We start from the raw sequence: 13,856 nt of genomic DNA on the forward strand, positions 1-13,856 counted from the left end.
GTTTGCTATGAACCTTGCCATGAAGTTCCGTGGCAACTCCTTCCAAGACGAAACTGAGTTTTCTGGAAGTTGATGGAACCACTTCATTGTTGTGGTCCCTAGACTTGATGGGAACATTTTGCACATCAGTCCATCTCGGCCTGCCCACAAAGCCATCTTGTGTGAGTACGTCAATATGTGCGCCACAGGATCTGTCTTTCCGTCGTATATGACAAATGTCGGAGGAGAGAATTTACTTGGGGGATCTTCTTGACACAGAGCCCATATGAAAGGCGTAGAGGTCATCTTCTTAAGAGTCTGCTCAGCCTTCTTTTGAGCACTCCATAGGACTTCCCCAACATCTTTCTTAAAATTAACTCTTGGTCGGTCTTGGCAAGGGCTCCGACGCCTAGTCTTTGTCCTTCTTGGCATCAGGGACCTGTATCTTGAGCTCCGTGGAGATAAAGTGCACCTTCTTCTTTCCGTGATCGGACACCTCCTCCTCCTGCGAGACCTTCCTATGCTCTCACTTTCGTTCTCCCGATTGCGTTTGGAATGGAAATTCTCACCTTCTTGGTGTGACAAGAGGCGTTCAAACTTTAATTTCATTACATGTAAGCCAAAGGGGGGCTTCTAGGTTAACAAAAAACCTTACCAATATTATTCTCCAAAGAACTACAATAAAAAATTTAGAGTACAATAAAGAATTATGAGTAAAAGAATCTAGAAAAAAAGGGAGAGGCTTCAAAGAACCTACAGTGGTTGGATCTGGCTCCAAAAATTTCGTTTCGTTTCATTTGGTCACGACTTTAAGGAGAGATTCCGATGAGATAGGTAGTTGTTGGCGACAAACGAAGACTGAGGATGATTCATGACACTCCAGCACTTCATTCGATGCGTCTACTGACCCGATTGATGGTCGGACAATCGACTTTGGGCTATCAAAAATTTAGACTCCTTGTCATTTTTGTTTTGAAATTGTCATGTCATTAGACTTCTGTGTTATGCCATATGTATTATAGAGGTCTATGGACGTTTGGACTATGTACAATAACTACAACCGATTCTATGGACCGCATATTCATTTACAATAGTATCATGAATAATCAATGGGTCAAAAGTTTTTGAAGATAATTATGTTCTTTTTTTCTATCACTCAACTTATAGAGCTAGTTTGGTAGAGCATTTGTAAAGTAATAGATATGTCAGTAAAAATGGTAGTAGTAGAAATGTTGGACAACTTTAGTAGCAGATATGTTGCTTGAATGCTGGGTAGGTGTTTGGTTGAACATTTGCTGTTAACATTTGTGTTGTGTATCATATTGTGATAAATTACGTGCAGGGATATTATATATTTTAGTTGTAATAGAGAAAAATAACTGTATCGAAACATAAAAATTAATTTATAAATTTAATATAAGCAAATAAAATTTAAATAACAGTTAATTTAAAGTAATTTAAATTTAATATAATGAAATAAAAATTAAATATACTTAATTTATTATAAAGTAATTAATTAGTTAAAGTTTTAATAACAGTTAATTTTTTATTAATTAATTTATCAATACAAGCGTATGGGTATAATAGGAATAAGAAGTTTTATTGGGGACGAAAGAGACAATTATCATTCAAATGTTAGGAAAATGCTTCAAACAAGTAGCATTTGAAACAGTGTTGTCAATGCGCAAAGCGCACTTCAAGCGCAAAGGCATCGCATTGCTTCAAAGCGCAAAGCGCACTTTAAGCGCACGCTTTAAGTACTTGAAGCGCAATATTCATAAAATATTTAATAAATTTAGTAAGAATAACAAGTTATATATGTATTTCATCACAAAAACAAATATCAAGTTCATATATAATAATGAACAGCACTACTGTAAATATAAAATAATGTTCTTGATCACTGTTAGACAGCACTAGTTTGATATAAAATAATCATTCATGAGACACTACAGCACTGTGAATCTGTGATATAAAAAAATGTAACAAATATATTTATATGTGATCAGAAATTGAATATATACACACTCTGACTGAATCTGTGATATGTAAAAATATATAACAAAAAAGAAAGAAAAAAAAAAGCTTCACAAACATACAAACAGGAGGCACGACACGAGCACATGCCATGAGGCATAGAGTCTTCTTGCAGTCGCAATCGACAGAAGATTGATTCGCATAGAGTCGACTTGCAATCGATCCGCAGAGTTGCACACTCTCCAGTGGAGTCGGAAGAGAGAGAAGGGATTGAAGATGAAGCGTGTCATACAAAGTCGTGAGAGTTAGTTCAAGAAACCACGGCGTGAATGACTTGGGGCTAGGGCTGCCAAGGTGGGTTCGAGATTTCCTAACAATCTAGCCCATATCATGCCCAAAAAGCCCTTTTAAACCAAAAGCGAGAGAGGCGCACGCTTCTTTGCGCCTTACGCTTTGACAGAAGCGTGCGCTTCTCCTCGCTTTTGTAATTTTCGCTCCGACTCGCTTCTCGCTTTAAGCGTGCAGTGCACACGCTTTTGACAACACTGATTTGAAAAGTAGTAGAAAATGTTAAAAAAAATGCTTCGAATTATGTGCAATAAAAATGTTGTTTGGTTGTCAACTAACATTTATACTAGTAAGTAGTATAAATGCTTCTAAAAAGCTTATCCAAACGGATCCATAATACTTGCCTTATAATATACAAAGACTTTGATTTACACAAATCAAAATCCTGAAAATAGTGTCAAAAACATTAAAAAGGAAACGGAAACACTATATGTCCATAATGTGTCAATAACTAGGTGACATGAAGAAAATGTGGGGACCATAATTAGGTGACATGGAGAAAAGTATAGGGACCATCTAGAGTTAGCATGTCACCTAGATTATAGACAATTATGCGTACCAAAAGTATGACACATATCATTTTGGAAAAAGAAAAACAATAAAAAAGAAGAAGGAGAAGGAGAAGAACAAACTTTCCTCTGAAAAGTGGGATTTCTGAGAGCAAGAAGAAAAAAAACCTAACGCAACCTTTTATTCAACACAAAACCCTGACAAACGTGTATCCTGAGAAGAAGTTGAAAATCTCAGGGAAAGAGGGGCAATCAAGACTCCGATAACGCATGGGTCAAGCTTTTCGCAAGCTTTTCGATGCCTTCTTTGGCAACACCGAGATGAGGGTACTCGTTCTCTCTGATAATCTCTATATTCTTACATACGATCTGTATTCATTCTTGTTTATCCTGATTGTATATCAATTTAGAGGCATGATATTCTCCAGATTCTCGGTCACACTTAGGGTTCGTAAGAATAGTTTAATCATTGTTTTGTTCTGTTTTATTATTATTATTTTTATTAAACTGGCTTAACTATTTTTGGAGTTTTGATCATGACATATTTTGTTTCATTGATATCTGAAGGTATTAATGGCATAAGGCATATAGATTGTTCAGGCATAAATATAGACATTTATGATGGTATTTTGTTTAATCTATGTTTTTACTACTTATATTTGGCTAGTGGTAGAGTTGCACCAGTGCAACCTAGTGATCACATGTTCAATTCCTGGACACTTCTGCGTACATCCCGTCTCCCGACCCCGCCCACTGCGGTAGCCTTGTCGACTGGAGTTGTTTACTTTTTTTAAATTGGGCCTGTATTTTAAAGGAAGTAAATTACAGTAGAAACCTGTGTTGCCATTGAATTGCTTCATACAGACATGTGTAGGTGGGTTTTGTAGGCTTATTGTAGCACTTTACATACTGGCTGTATCATTCCATATGGGCAGACATCAGTCATTGTAATCTTGTATATGTTGTGGTTAGATTGCCCACTATTTCTGTTAGTTTTTGGCTCTCCATGGGAGACTTTCCCTCTCTTCACATGGTTCACGAATCACGAATCCACTTCCTGCTCATGTCAAGAGAGAGGTTCAATGGAGCAGCAGTGGATGTTTAGGGTTGGATAAAATTTCATCGAGTTTGATCTTGTCCTTCTCAACGAGGTAAGAGACACTGTATGTTACAAGAAAACATTTTCTGTTGAGAGACAGCTCAAGTGAAAAAGGGTGGGAGATTTGTGTCCTTTAATATATATTTTTTTGGTTCCAAAAAAAAGGAAGTGATGAAGGTTGAGATTTGAATACTATGTTCCATTGACAACAAGGCTAAAGAAAAGATTATGAAAAAAAGTGAAAAAAAAACGTTGTAATTGCCTGCTCTTCATCTTTCATATGGGGTTAGTTACATTTAAATATATTTATATGGTTTTATTTCTAAGAAAACTCTTTTGAATTATATGGTTGTGGTGATTACTAGATCTCATGACCAGAAGTTACTTAGAACAAATTTGAATGCCAATTATCTAGATGAGTGTTCCATTAGTAGCCACTATAGTTGATTCAGACTTGTTATGGATACAACTTCATATTTTGTTCTAGTGATGGCTGATTCTGCTGAAAATAATGATGTATAGTTTCGATAGTTATTTTATAGAACATTGTGAAGAGAGCTTGTGGTGAATTCTTGGTGGTTTGCCTTCGCATTCATAAACATAGAAACCATGTGTTTTGGTGTGATGTAAACAACTTTCATGCAACAAGGAAAGGGCAAGATGTAAGCGACCTTACTCGTGCATAGTGGAGAGGCTGTTTCCAAGATTTGAAACTAGGACCGTTAGTTTGCAGCAAAACAACTCTATCAGTAGGTGAAGAGTTCATCTTGTGCTTTTTGTGTATGCCTGAAACAAAAACGATGATAAAGGATATTAGTTCTAGTTTCTATTTGTCATTCCATACTCCTCGTTGTCTTGGCAAGATGTGTATGGTCTATACTCTAAAGAATCTACCTTCTCACTGGACAATGGATTTGAAACATATCATCATACATGTTTGGATATCATGATATGTGTATGGTGTTCCTTTACCTTCTCGCTGGACAAGGTAAAGGAAGGATCGTAATGAGTTATAGTTGAACATAGTTTTTTTGCTTGTAACAATATGGTGTAAGGTGTCATGGCTTATTGGATATGGATAAGAAATATACAATTTGAAATCATAGAGTTTGTTGCACAGGCCTAGGTCATCCTCCCTCAAAAGCTTGATTTCTTTGTTTGGAACTTTTAGAGACATGATATTATTCATCTTGTGGATACTGTGTCTTCATTTATTTTATGCGGTTGATTTTGTTTGGATGGTCTTTGATATATTATTAGCTTTGTCTTAGCAAGATGTGTATGGTCTAAACTCTAAAGAACCTACTTTCTCGCTGGACAATTGATTTGAAACATATCATGATACCTTTTTGGATATTTCATGATATGTGTATGGTCTCCTTCACCTTCTTGTTGGACTAGGTAAAGGAAGATCATGGTTAGTGGGAACAATCAATCCCCTTTGTACCCGAATTGGGACGCACTTCCCAGAACGAGGTACACTGACCTTGGATGCTTGGGAATGCGATCCTGGATGCCCAAATTAGATGCCCAAAATTCTGCCATCATTTTTTTTTGGCGATTTTTGGCTATTGAGATGTGAGAACAAGAAGACAAAGTACAGACTGACAGTGTTAAATCTAGAAATGCATTTACCTTCCGGTCTCGATTTGGATGGGATTGGATCAAAACAGCGGCGGCGGGTGGATGGACGAAGGAGCAGGTGACGGCAGAAGAACACGTGGAGGGATTGGATTGGAAGAAGCAGAAAAGAGATGAGGAGGAGGAGATGAAGACAGATTTGTTGTGTGTAAGAGAACAGCAGGGGCATAGTTACCAAGAACTCGGTATGCTCAGGGTCGTGGTACGCTACTTGATTAATTTGTGGTGCGTTGGGGTAGACTTAATTCTTGGAATGAAAGTTTTCCTATTGTAATGAATGGAAATCTTTTTCCAGCTTTTAGATAGATTAGTCACCGTGTTGAAGTTCGTCTCTTGCAGATCTTTTGCTTGGCACTGTCCACTATATTTTTTTATCAACTTTCTGTATTTTATATTGATTGCTTTCCAGTTATCTCCCAATCTCATGATTTAAACTGGATGTGAATTGGGTTGGCCATTTTTGAGTCTTATTCTCCGACTGCCTTGGAGGAAAAGCCTAAGAATGTTGTTCTACTAGATTTGTTGTGTGCTCATTGGCCAATTGCAAAAGTCGAGCGTATGGCCTCCTTATAATTATTTTTTGTCTTCTGGCATGAGATCTTCACTTATCTCTCTTCCGTTGTCCCCTATTTATTTTTCTGGATTTAATGCATTAAAAACTTTCTATTCATGATTTGACAAGTAACCTGATTTCTGCATCCTTTGCCCATTTAACATCCAAAACTAGTCCTATCTGTTATGTTTCTCTTGGTAGGTTATTTGTCCAACTCATCTTAGGCTTTTACATGCTTTTAAGTTGCATTTTGGACTTCATTCCTTAGTGCCCTGTTGTGGGCTATGCTTTTCTTTCATTAAGGCTTTTACATTGGATTTCTGTGATCCTTATTGGAGCTTGCTTAGGTTGTGATGCTGGGACTTGATGCTGCTGGTAAAACTACTATTTTGTACAAGCTGCATATCGGAGAAGTACTATCTACTGTCCCTACAATTGGTATTCACTTTTGCTAATGAGAACTTTATTTGTTTGTTTTACTGGTCTGTTTAAATTTAGATGTGTCTCTGACTATATTCCAAGAATGTTTCTGTTGCTTCTTGTTTTTTGGGTTTGCGCTCCCTTAATAAAGTTTCTTTTGCATGCAAAGGAAAAAAATATAGGGGAAATTAGACATGTCTCTAAATTGGTTATTCCACTTAAAGTTTAATTTATAGGATATGATTCAACATCAGGATCAGGTTTGGAAGAGCTAGCTCAGTTATCCATGTATATTTTCCACGTATTTGGGTTTATCATATATTTGAAACTAGTATACTGGATACTAATGGAGAAAAATGAGGGGACCAGTATGACGAATAAATCCATGGCTATGCTAAAGCTTTACCCTAAAAAAGAGTAAATCTCACCCATCTTTGTATGGTTTAGGCGAGCATGTGGCCTATTGGTAGAGTTACAGGTTCAATTCCTATAATCATTCTCTCCACATATTATATGGGGGTAAAGTCTGTGTAAATCCTACTTGTCCCTGACCCCGTCCACTACGGGAATCGAGTTGTTTACCCATCTTTGTATTGTTTATATTGCCTTTATTACTATTAATGGTTTAGAACCATGTAGTTATCATGGTAACTGGGTATATCTGGGATTGCTATGTAGCCGTGTGGTTATCATCGGTAATCAGATACATGGTGGAATGCTCAAAGGTCTAGGATATAAGGGGATATTTTAGGTTTATCAGAAATTTGTTCATTTATCCTTTTATTCTTTAATTTTTCTTAACTTTGATCTTTTTCGCTGTGTCGTCCAAACTTTCCAAATTAACTTAATGTTGAAAGTGATCGAGTAATTAAGTGTGGAGCTATCCAAGGATTAGGATTTGGCAGTGATGACCACCCAATTTTGGTTGGAAGAAAATTTTCTTGTGAAATCTTGCTAGTTGGGACCATTTATATGCATGTGTGTGGGTTATGTGAGGTTCCCCACTTTACATGCTGATTCCCTAAGTGAGCACTTGTACCATCAGTGTGCTTGGTGAATAAGGTTTTAACTTTGAACTTCTTTGATCCAAAATTCATACACAAATAAATGAGGTATGTTGTGCGATACATGTTTTCATGGATTTCTCACTGATGTTGGTGGTAAAAAGAGGGGGGGGGGGGGGGGGGCAACAGTAGCTTATTATAATTTCAGTAGCTGGGTTCTATATATGACTTATTATTATTTCCAAACCCTACGAAATCTGTTTTTTATTTTTATAATTTTCTTTGTTGCTTTTTCCTGCATCCTACTCTTTCTTCCCACCTTACCCCCCACCCCATTCTCCTACTTTTCTCATTTTTGTTCCTTTACTCCTGTTTTTTCCCCCCTCTGCTATTCAAACATTTTCAGAATATACATGTGATTAAATTTTTTTTAAGGAAGACCTACCAGTTTCAAGTTTAACTTTTTTACGTCTTTTGCAGGATTCAACGTGGAGAAAGTTCAGTATAAGAATGTGATATTTACTGTTTGGGATGTTGGCGGACAAGAAAAGTTAAGGCCATTGTGGAGGCATTATTTTAACAATACAGATGGACTGGTAACGATTGGTTCTGTGGTTTAGCTATTTGATTCTTCCTTGGCCTTTGTTTCTTCTTAGAGTTTGATATCTAACCATGTTGCATTTTTCTATATGATTTACTGGTTTAATTGTCTCACCTTGTGTCGCAGGCTTCCGTTTTAGAAAACGATTTTATAGTCCTTCACAATTTTTGAGTCATCTTTGAATGGGAATGTGAAAGGACGTAATTGTTATGTATTATATCTCTGTATGTGCAGATCTATGTTGTTGATTCCTTGGACCGAGAGCGGATCGGAAAAGCAAAGGCAGAATTTCAGGTTGAACATATAGAAAAGATATGAAAATTGTTTTTTGATTGGAAAGAAAATGAAAATACGCCCTTGTAAAGAAAATGTATCCACAGTTGACCTGCTAATTTTTTCAGGCCATCATCTCGGATCCTTTCATGCTCAATAGCGTCATCTTGGTGTTTGCAAATAAGCAGGACATGGTATGTTCTGTTAGTTCGGGATCTGCAATTATCCTTCTACTATGTTCTGAAGAGAGTTTTTCTATGCTGCTTTTCTGGAAATTGAGACACAAATGTGCAAGTTTATCTTTGGCATATACTCCCTCAGTCCCATTTTGGCGGTCCTTCTTTCTATTTTGGGCTGTCACAAAACTAGTGTCATTTTTCTTCATTAATTAACAATTTTGTTGTTGCATTTCAAAATTATCCTTGTTACTTTAATTACCATTGTTTCAAGGGGAAAAAAAAGCACTGCCATAAATAAGGGCAAATTTGGAATAATATGGTTATTTTGTGTGGTTAAATTGCATTAAATTATGTCTCCTTAAAAAGTTTAATTTTCAAAGGATGACATTCAAATTGGGACGGAGGGAGTTTCTGGAAGGGTTCTCTTAGAGGAGATTCTTGTTAATTATTGTTTGTACTTGTCTATGCATAATCCTATTTGCTATTAAAGAATATATGGGGATGCTACATGGGAAGACCAGGGTTGTGGAAATAGTCTATTTGGCTGGTTGGTGCAAAAGTCAGTTAAATTTTCTTTATTTGAAATAAAAACCTTGGCACCAAACAGAAATAGTTGGCATGTCGCGTGGTAAATGCGCTAATGCATAATCGAAAAGGTAGCTTCCTTACTTACTAAGACTTTCTTAACATGCTTGTGTACTGAGTCCTCACCAAGCACTATTATCTTTTCATTCAATAGTTAAAAAAAATCCAGAGATCGTGGTCGTGCATGTAGATTTGCGAAAATAGATCTTGAGGTATAGGTGGTTTTCTGGTAGTGGTTGTAATTATTATTTTTATTGTGAAGCCAATTCGGCATGAAGGTGCTGCATGGTGTATTATTTGTTTTTGCTGGCTTTGATTGTGGTGCGTGAGGAAGGGATGATACTGAAGCAGTCATGCAGTTATATTGATGGTGTGAGTGTGTGACCATTACTGTAATGAATGTCAAGGTAGAGGCGGTTGTCTAGCAGATATGGTGGTTCTGATAATCATTGTTGCGGCAGTTGTGAAATTCATACTTGGTTACTGTTCATGAAAATGGTTCTATTTGATGTTTCCTTTTCCTGCTGTCTTTCTGGCTCTTATTTTAATTTTTTGTAATTCAGAGTGTCCCATGCATGTACATGCATTTACCATGGCTTTGGACTTGTGGTTTCTTTTCATTTATTTATTGGGTTTTTTTTGTCTCTTGTTTAGAAAGGAGCAATGTCACCAATGGAAGTATGTGAAGGACTAGGTCTGCTTGATCTCAAGAACAGGAAGTGGCACATGCAAGGGACGTGCGCGCTGAGGGGAGATGGACTTTACGAGGGCCTGGACTGGTTAGCTAGCACATTGAAAGAGAGGAGAGCTGCTGGATACTCCTCTGTTGGCACCTCATCATTCTAATGGCCCCAGACGTTGCATCGTTGATTTTATCTTACATTTGCCTTCTTTTGTAGATGAAGTTAGGCTTTGAGATTTGTTAAAGCACAGTAGATAAAAGCTCGTAAATTCACCCCCGGGCACTTAATTATAATCAGATCCATTGGTTTGTCCAAATCTGATGATAATTTGTGGTGCTTACCACATGTGACTGAAATGTATATTATAATGTTGATGCAACAATGTTAAGTGAATCAAAACATGTGCTTACGTTTAAATGCCCCTTATATATAAGATAGATTACATAGATGGTTGATCAGTTCTCTGTTCTTTGTAGCGTTAAAGGCAAAGAGTTTTTGCTTTGGATGTAGACAAGGCCAAGTCTGATGTTACAGTTTCGATTTCTTGGGAGAAGATTGTGTTTTTCCGTACTTGCGTTTTCTGGAGAAGGGGCAAAGAATTTGGTGTTTCCTGAGAACTAAATGGGAACTCAGTAGCTTGTGATGTTTGTGCACTTGACTTGAATGAAGAAATGCATGTGAGGGGGTTGCCACTTACCACGTGATTAAGGCCTACAGCTATTCAACTATTACCTTTTGCAGCAACCATTCAACCACCCTTTCAACCTTCATATAGTGAACAAGACCAAGTTTGTAACCCTCACTTCCAGCTCCTCTCAAACATGTCAGCCACCACTGACCAACCCCATGTTGCAGTCCTGGCATTTCCTTTTGCCACTCACGCCGCTCCTCTACTCGCCGTCATACGTCACCTAGCTGCAGCAGCTCCAAACACCTCCTTCTCATTCTTCAACACCCCTAAATCCAACAACTCCATTTTCAACAAAGATATGCTAATGCTACCAAACCTTAAACGCTACGACGTATGGGATGGCGTCCCCAAGGGGTATGTTTTCACAGGGAAGCATCAGGAGGAGATTGAATTGTTCATGGAGGCAGCGCCGGAGAGCTTTGGGAAGGGCATGGAGGTGGCAATGGCAGAGAATGGAAGAGAAGTTACTTGTTTGGTGACTGACGCCTTCTTTTGGTTTGCTGCAGAAATGGCAGAGCAGACTGGGGTGGCTTGGGTGCCGTTTTGGACTGCTGGACCTACCTCACTCTCTGCTCATATTTACACTGATTTTATCAGGAAGACTATTGGAATTGGAGGTAATAAAATTCTCTCCACATTATATGATAGTAGTATTGGCTGAAGTTGCTTCATTGCAATCTTGGCATCGCAAGTTAAAACTGTCTCTCTGTATTTGTCTAGATAAGGGCTGCAGATAAGTGTGCTTATGTCTTTATTTCTAAGTTCTATAAAATCCAGGTAACATAAGGCAAGAAGATGAAACCCTAAAATTCATCAGTGGAATGTCTAAAGCAAGGGTTAAGGACTTGCCTGAAGGAGTCCTTTTTGGCAATCTGGAATCGATCTTTTCACGAATGCTTCATCAGATGGGCTTGAATCTATCAAGAGCAACAGCAGTTTTCATCAACTCTTTTGAAGAGCTAGATCATACCATAACAACTGATTTGAAGTCCAAGCTCAGAACGTTCTTCAACATTGGACCTTTCAACTTGATATCATCACCACCAAAACTCCCCGACACAAGCGGCTGCATATCTTGGCTAGACAAGCAAAACGCTGCGTCTGTCGCATACATTAGCTTTGGCTCAGTCACACAACCATCTCCAAGCGAGCTCATCGCAGTTGCAGAAGCCCTGGAAGCCTCTAAGGTACCATTTATATGGTCAGTTAGAGATACTGCCAGAGTACATTTGCCGACCGAGTTCCTGAACAAAACACAAGGACATGGAATTGTAGTATCATGGGCACCACAACAAGAAATACTGGCACATTGTGCAGTTGGAGTGTTTCTAACGCATTGTGGATGGAACTCGGTGTTGGAGAGCATAGTTGGAGGAGTGCCCATGATTTGCAGGCCGTTCTTTGGAGATCAGAGGCTTAATGGACGGATGGTAGAGGATGTGTGGGAGATTGGTGTGAGAGTCGAGGGTGGAGTGTTCACTAAGAATGCATTCATCGCTAGTCTGGATCAGATTTTGTCAGAAGAAAAAGGCAAGAAAATGAGGGAAAATGTCAAAGGCCTAAAGGAAGCAGCGGAAAGAGCAGTTGGACCTAAAGGGAGCTCCATCAAAAATTTGTTAGGACTCCAAGATTTAGTGTCAAGGCCTAAGGTTTCTCTTACTTGTTAATCCAATATCTAGTTTCAAGACATGAATAAATTCTCTCCTAATGCTACCAAAGTCTTGAATCAGGGAGGGAAAAAATTATCGACAATCAATCTAATAATTGATAGGGTAATACCACTTTTGCACACTGAAAAATAGTCTGTGTTTCAATTTGCACACCATAATTTAAAACGTTTCAATTTGATAACCCATAGAGGAAAATGTGTCAAATAGGTCACTCGGATAAATTTTCCATGCTTCCGTCAGTCAATTGCTTTTGTGGCATGTGAAAGTCAACTTTTTATAATGACATGGCAAATTCATACCAACTAACACTAATTACAACTAATTACAATCAACATTGCTTATGAAAGCCTAATAATATTAACTTTTGACCCAGTCTCCATCGCAAGTTTCATCGTCCTCATCTCCTTGATCAGCAAAACCCAAGAACACCTGGAATCCTTGCCCATCTCCACCAAAATACCAACGCAAATATCCCCTAGACCCTGAGCCTATGTAGAAGGATCTGTAACGGCTCCCCAACTTACTATTATAAACACTAACCCACTCAACTAAGTAATTCTCATTCCTAGAATACTGCTGATATATGTCTTCATCCTGCAAAGAAATTAAAACACATTTCTAGATGATTTAGATTGGCAACGAGGGTGGACTGGGTTGCTCTTAGTTTCTCTGTGACTTGCCTTGGAGAGCGTCGACGAGGGTGGTGCAGTAGGTGGATTTGTCGCAGCCATGGATGCTACTACCAAGAGATAACGAAGTATATGTACTAGGTTGCACTTAGGGTTTAAAGAAATTGGGGGTTAGGGTTCATGTTAGGGAGGGAGAGATGAAAGATAGATGTATCGCTCTGATTTCGCAGCTTGTCTTTTTTATTAAAATAGAAAATTTATTTCCCATGTGGCAACATCGTCAAGCCACGTCATGAAATGCTAACGGTTTCTGTTCGGTCAGTCTGCCCAAATCGGGAAAATATGTCCGAGAGACCAACTTAAAACAATTTTATCATTGGGAGATCAAATTGAAATGTTTTAAACAACGGTGTATAAATTGAAACATTGACTATCTTTCAGTATGCAAAAGTTGTATTAACCCAATAATTGACCATACGATTAACTCACCGTAATGATAAGTTATTTGGAAAAAAAAAAACTCTCACCATACAGTTATTATTTGCAAAAAAAAATTAATGAGAACCATCGATAATCAATTGAATACCATAACTGAAACGAAAATGCTATACATCCATAACTTTTTTGTCTATAAACCTACATAATCTATATGATAAGCCAACTCAGCATGCTACATATATTATTTTTTTAAAAAACAAAAAACATGACTAAGTTTCTCACTTCTCTCTCCTCAAATATTGTATTTTTTCACTCTTCATCGTACTCTCTTTACTCTTCTTTTCTCTCATCTCTCTCCTCACCCAAATTCATCACTACACACAAGGCATATTTGTTATCGGGCCACCATTCATGAAGCAGTAGGTCCCAAAAGAATCACAAAGAGATAAGGAACAAAGCCCAACAAACGCTGACAAATTTTGCCAGAATCTTGCTTGAAAATCCACGGCCACCGTGAGAAAAATGGTCCAATCTGGACAACCCGACCACCTTTGGAGGAAAGCAACACCACCAATGG

At 37.9% G+C, this 13,856-nt stretch overlaps 2 protein-coding genes across 2 annotated transcripts; both read left to right on the top strand.

Annotated features, from left to right (window-relative positions):
- Positions 1-2,920: 2,920 nt before the first annotated feature.
- On the top strand, positions 2,921-10,268 carry LOC119995924 (ADP-ribosylation factor 1-like 2). Its single transcript, XM_038842399.1, has 6 exons — positions 2,921-3,140; positions 6,454-6,544; positions 8,011-8,126; positions 8,366-8,425; positions 8,533-8,598; positions 9,823-10,268. The coding sequence occupies exons 1-6, from the start codon at positions 3,084-3,086 to the stop codon at positions 10,012-10,014; spliced, it is 582 nt and encodes a 193-aa protein (XP_038698327.1). The 5' UTR covers positions 2,921-3,083; the 3' UTR covers positions 10,015-10,268.
- Positions 10,269-10,410: 142 nt separating this feature from the next.
- Positions 10,411-12,260, top strand: LOC119995922 (anthocyanidin 3-O-glucosyltransferase UFGT-like). Its single transcript, XM_038842398.1, has 2 exons — positions 10,411-11,159; positions 11,320-12,260. The coding sequence occupies exons 1-2, from the start codon at positions 10,673-10,675 to the stop codon at positions 12,207-12,209; spliced, it is 1,377 nt and encodes a 458-aa protein (XP_038698326.1). The 5' UTR covers positions 10,411-10,672; the 3' UTR covers positions 12,210-12,260.
- The last annotated feature ends 1,596 nt before the right edge of the window (positions 12,261-13,856 follow it).

The sequence above is a fragment of the Tripterygium wilfordii genome, chromosome 4 (genome assembly GCF_013401445.1).
Source record: "Tripterygium wilfordii isolate XIE 37 chromosome 4, ASM1340144v1, whole genome shotgun sequence".
NCBI classification, from domain to species: Eukaryota; Viridiplantae; Streptophyta; class Magnoliopsida; order Celastrales; family Celastraceae; genus Tripterygium; species Tripterygium wilfordii.

Bases quoted from the DNA above. Each gene is read 5' to 3' on its own strand.
- LOC119995922 (XM_038842398.1), top strand. From the start codon at position 10,673: ATGTCAGCCACCACTGACCAACCCCATGTTGCAGTCCTGGCATTTCCT. The intron at 11,160-11,319 runs GTAATAAAATTC...TATAAAATCCAG, and splicing joins GAAGACTATTGGAATTGGAG to GTAACATAAGGCAAGAAGAT.
- LOC119995924 (XM_038842399.1), top strand. From the start codon at position 3,084: ATGGGTCAAGCTTTTCGCAAGCTTTTCGATGCCTTCTTTGGCAACACC. The intron at 3,141-6,453 runs GTACTCGTTCTC...GAGCTTGCTTAG, and splicing joins TTGGCAACACCGAGATGAGG to GTTGTGATGCTGGGACTTGA. The intron at 8,127-8,365 runs GTAACGATTGGT...CTGTATGTGCAG, and splicing joins TTAACAATACAGATGGACTG to ATCTATGTTGTTGATTCCTT.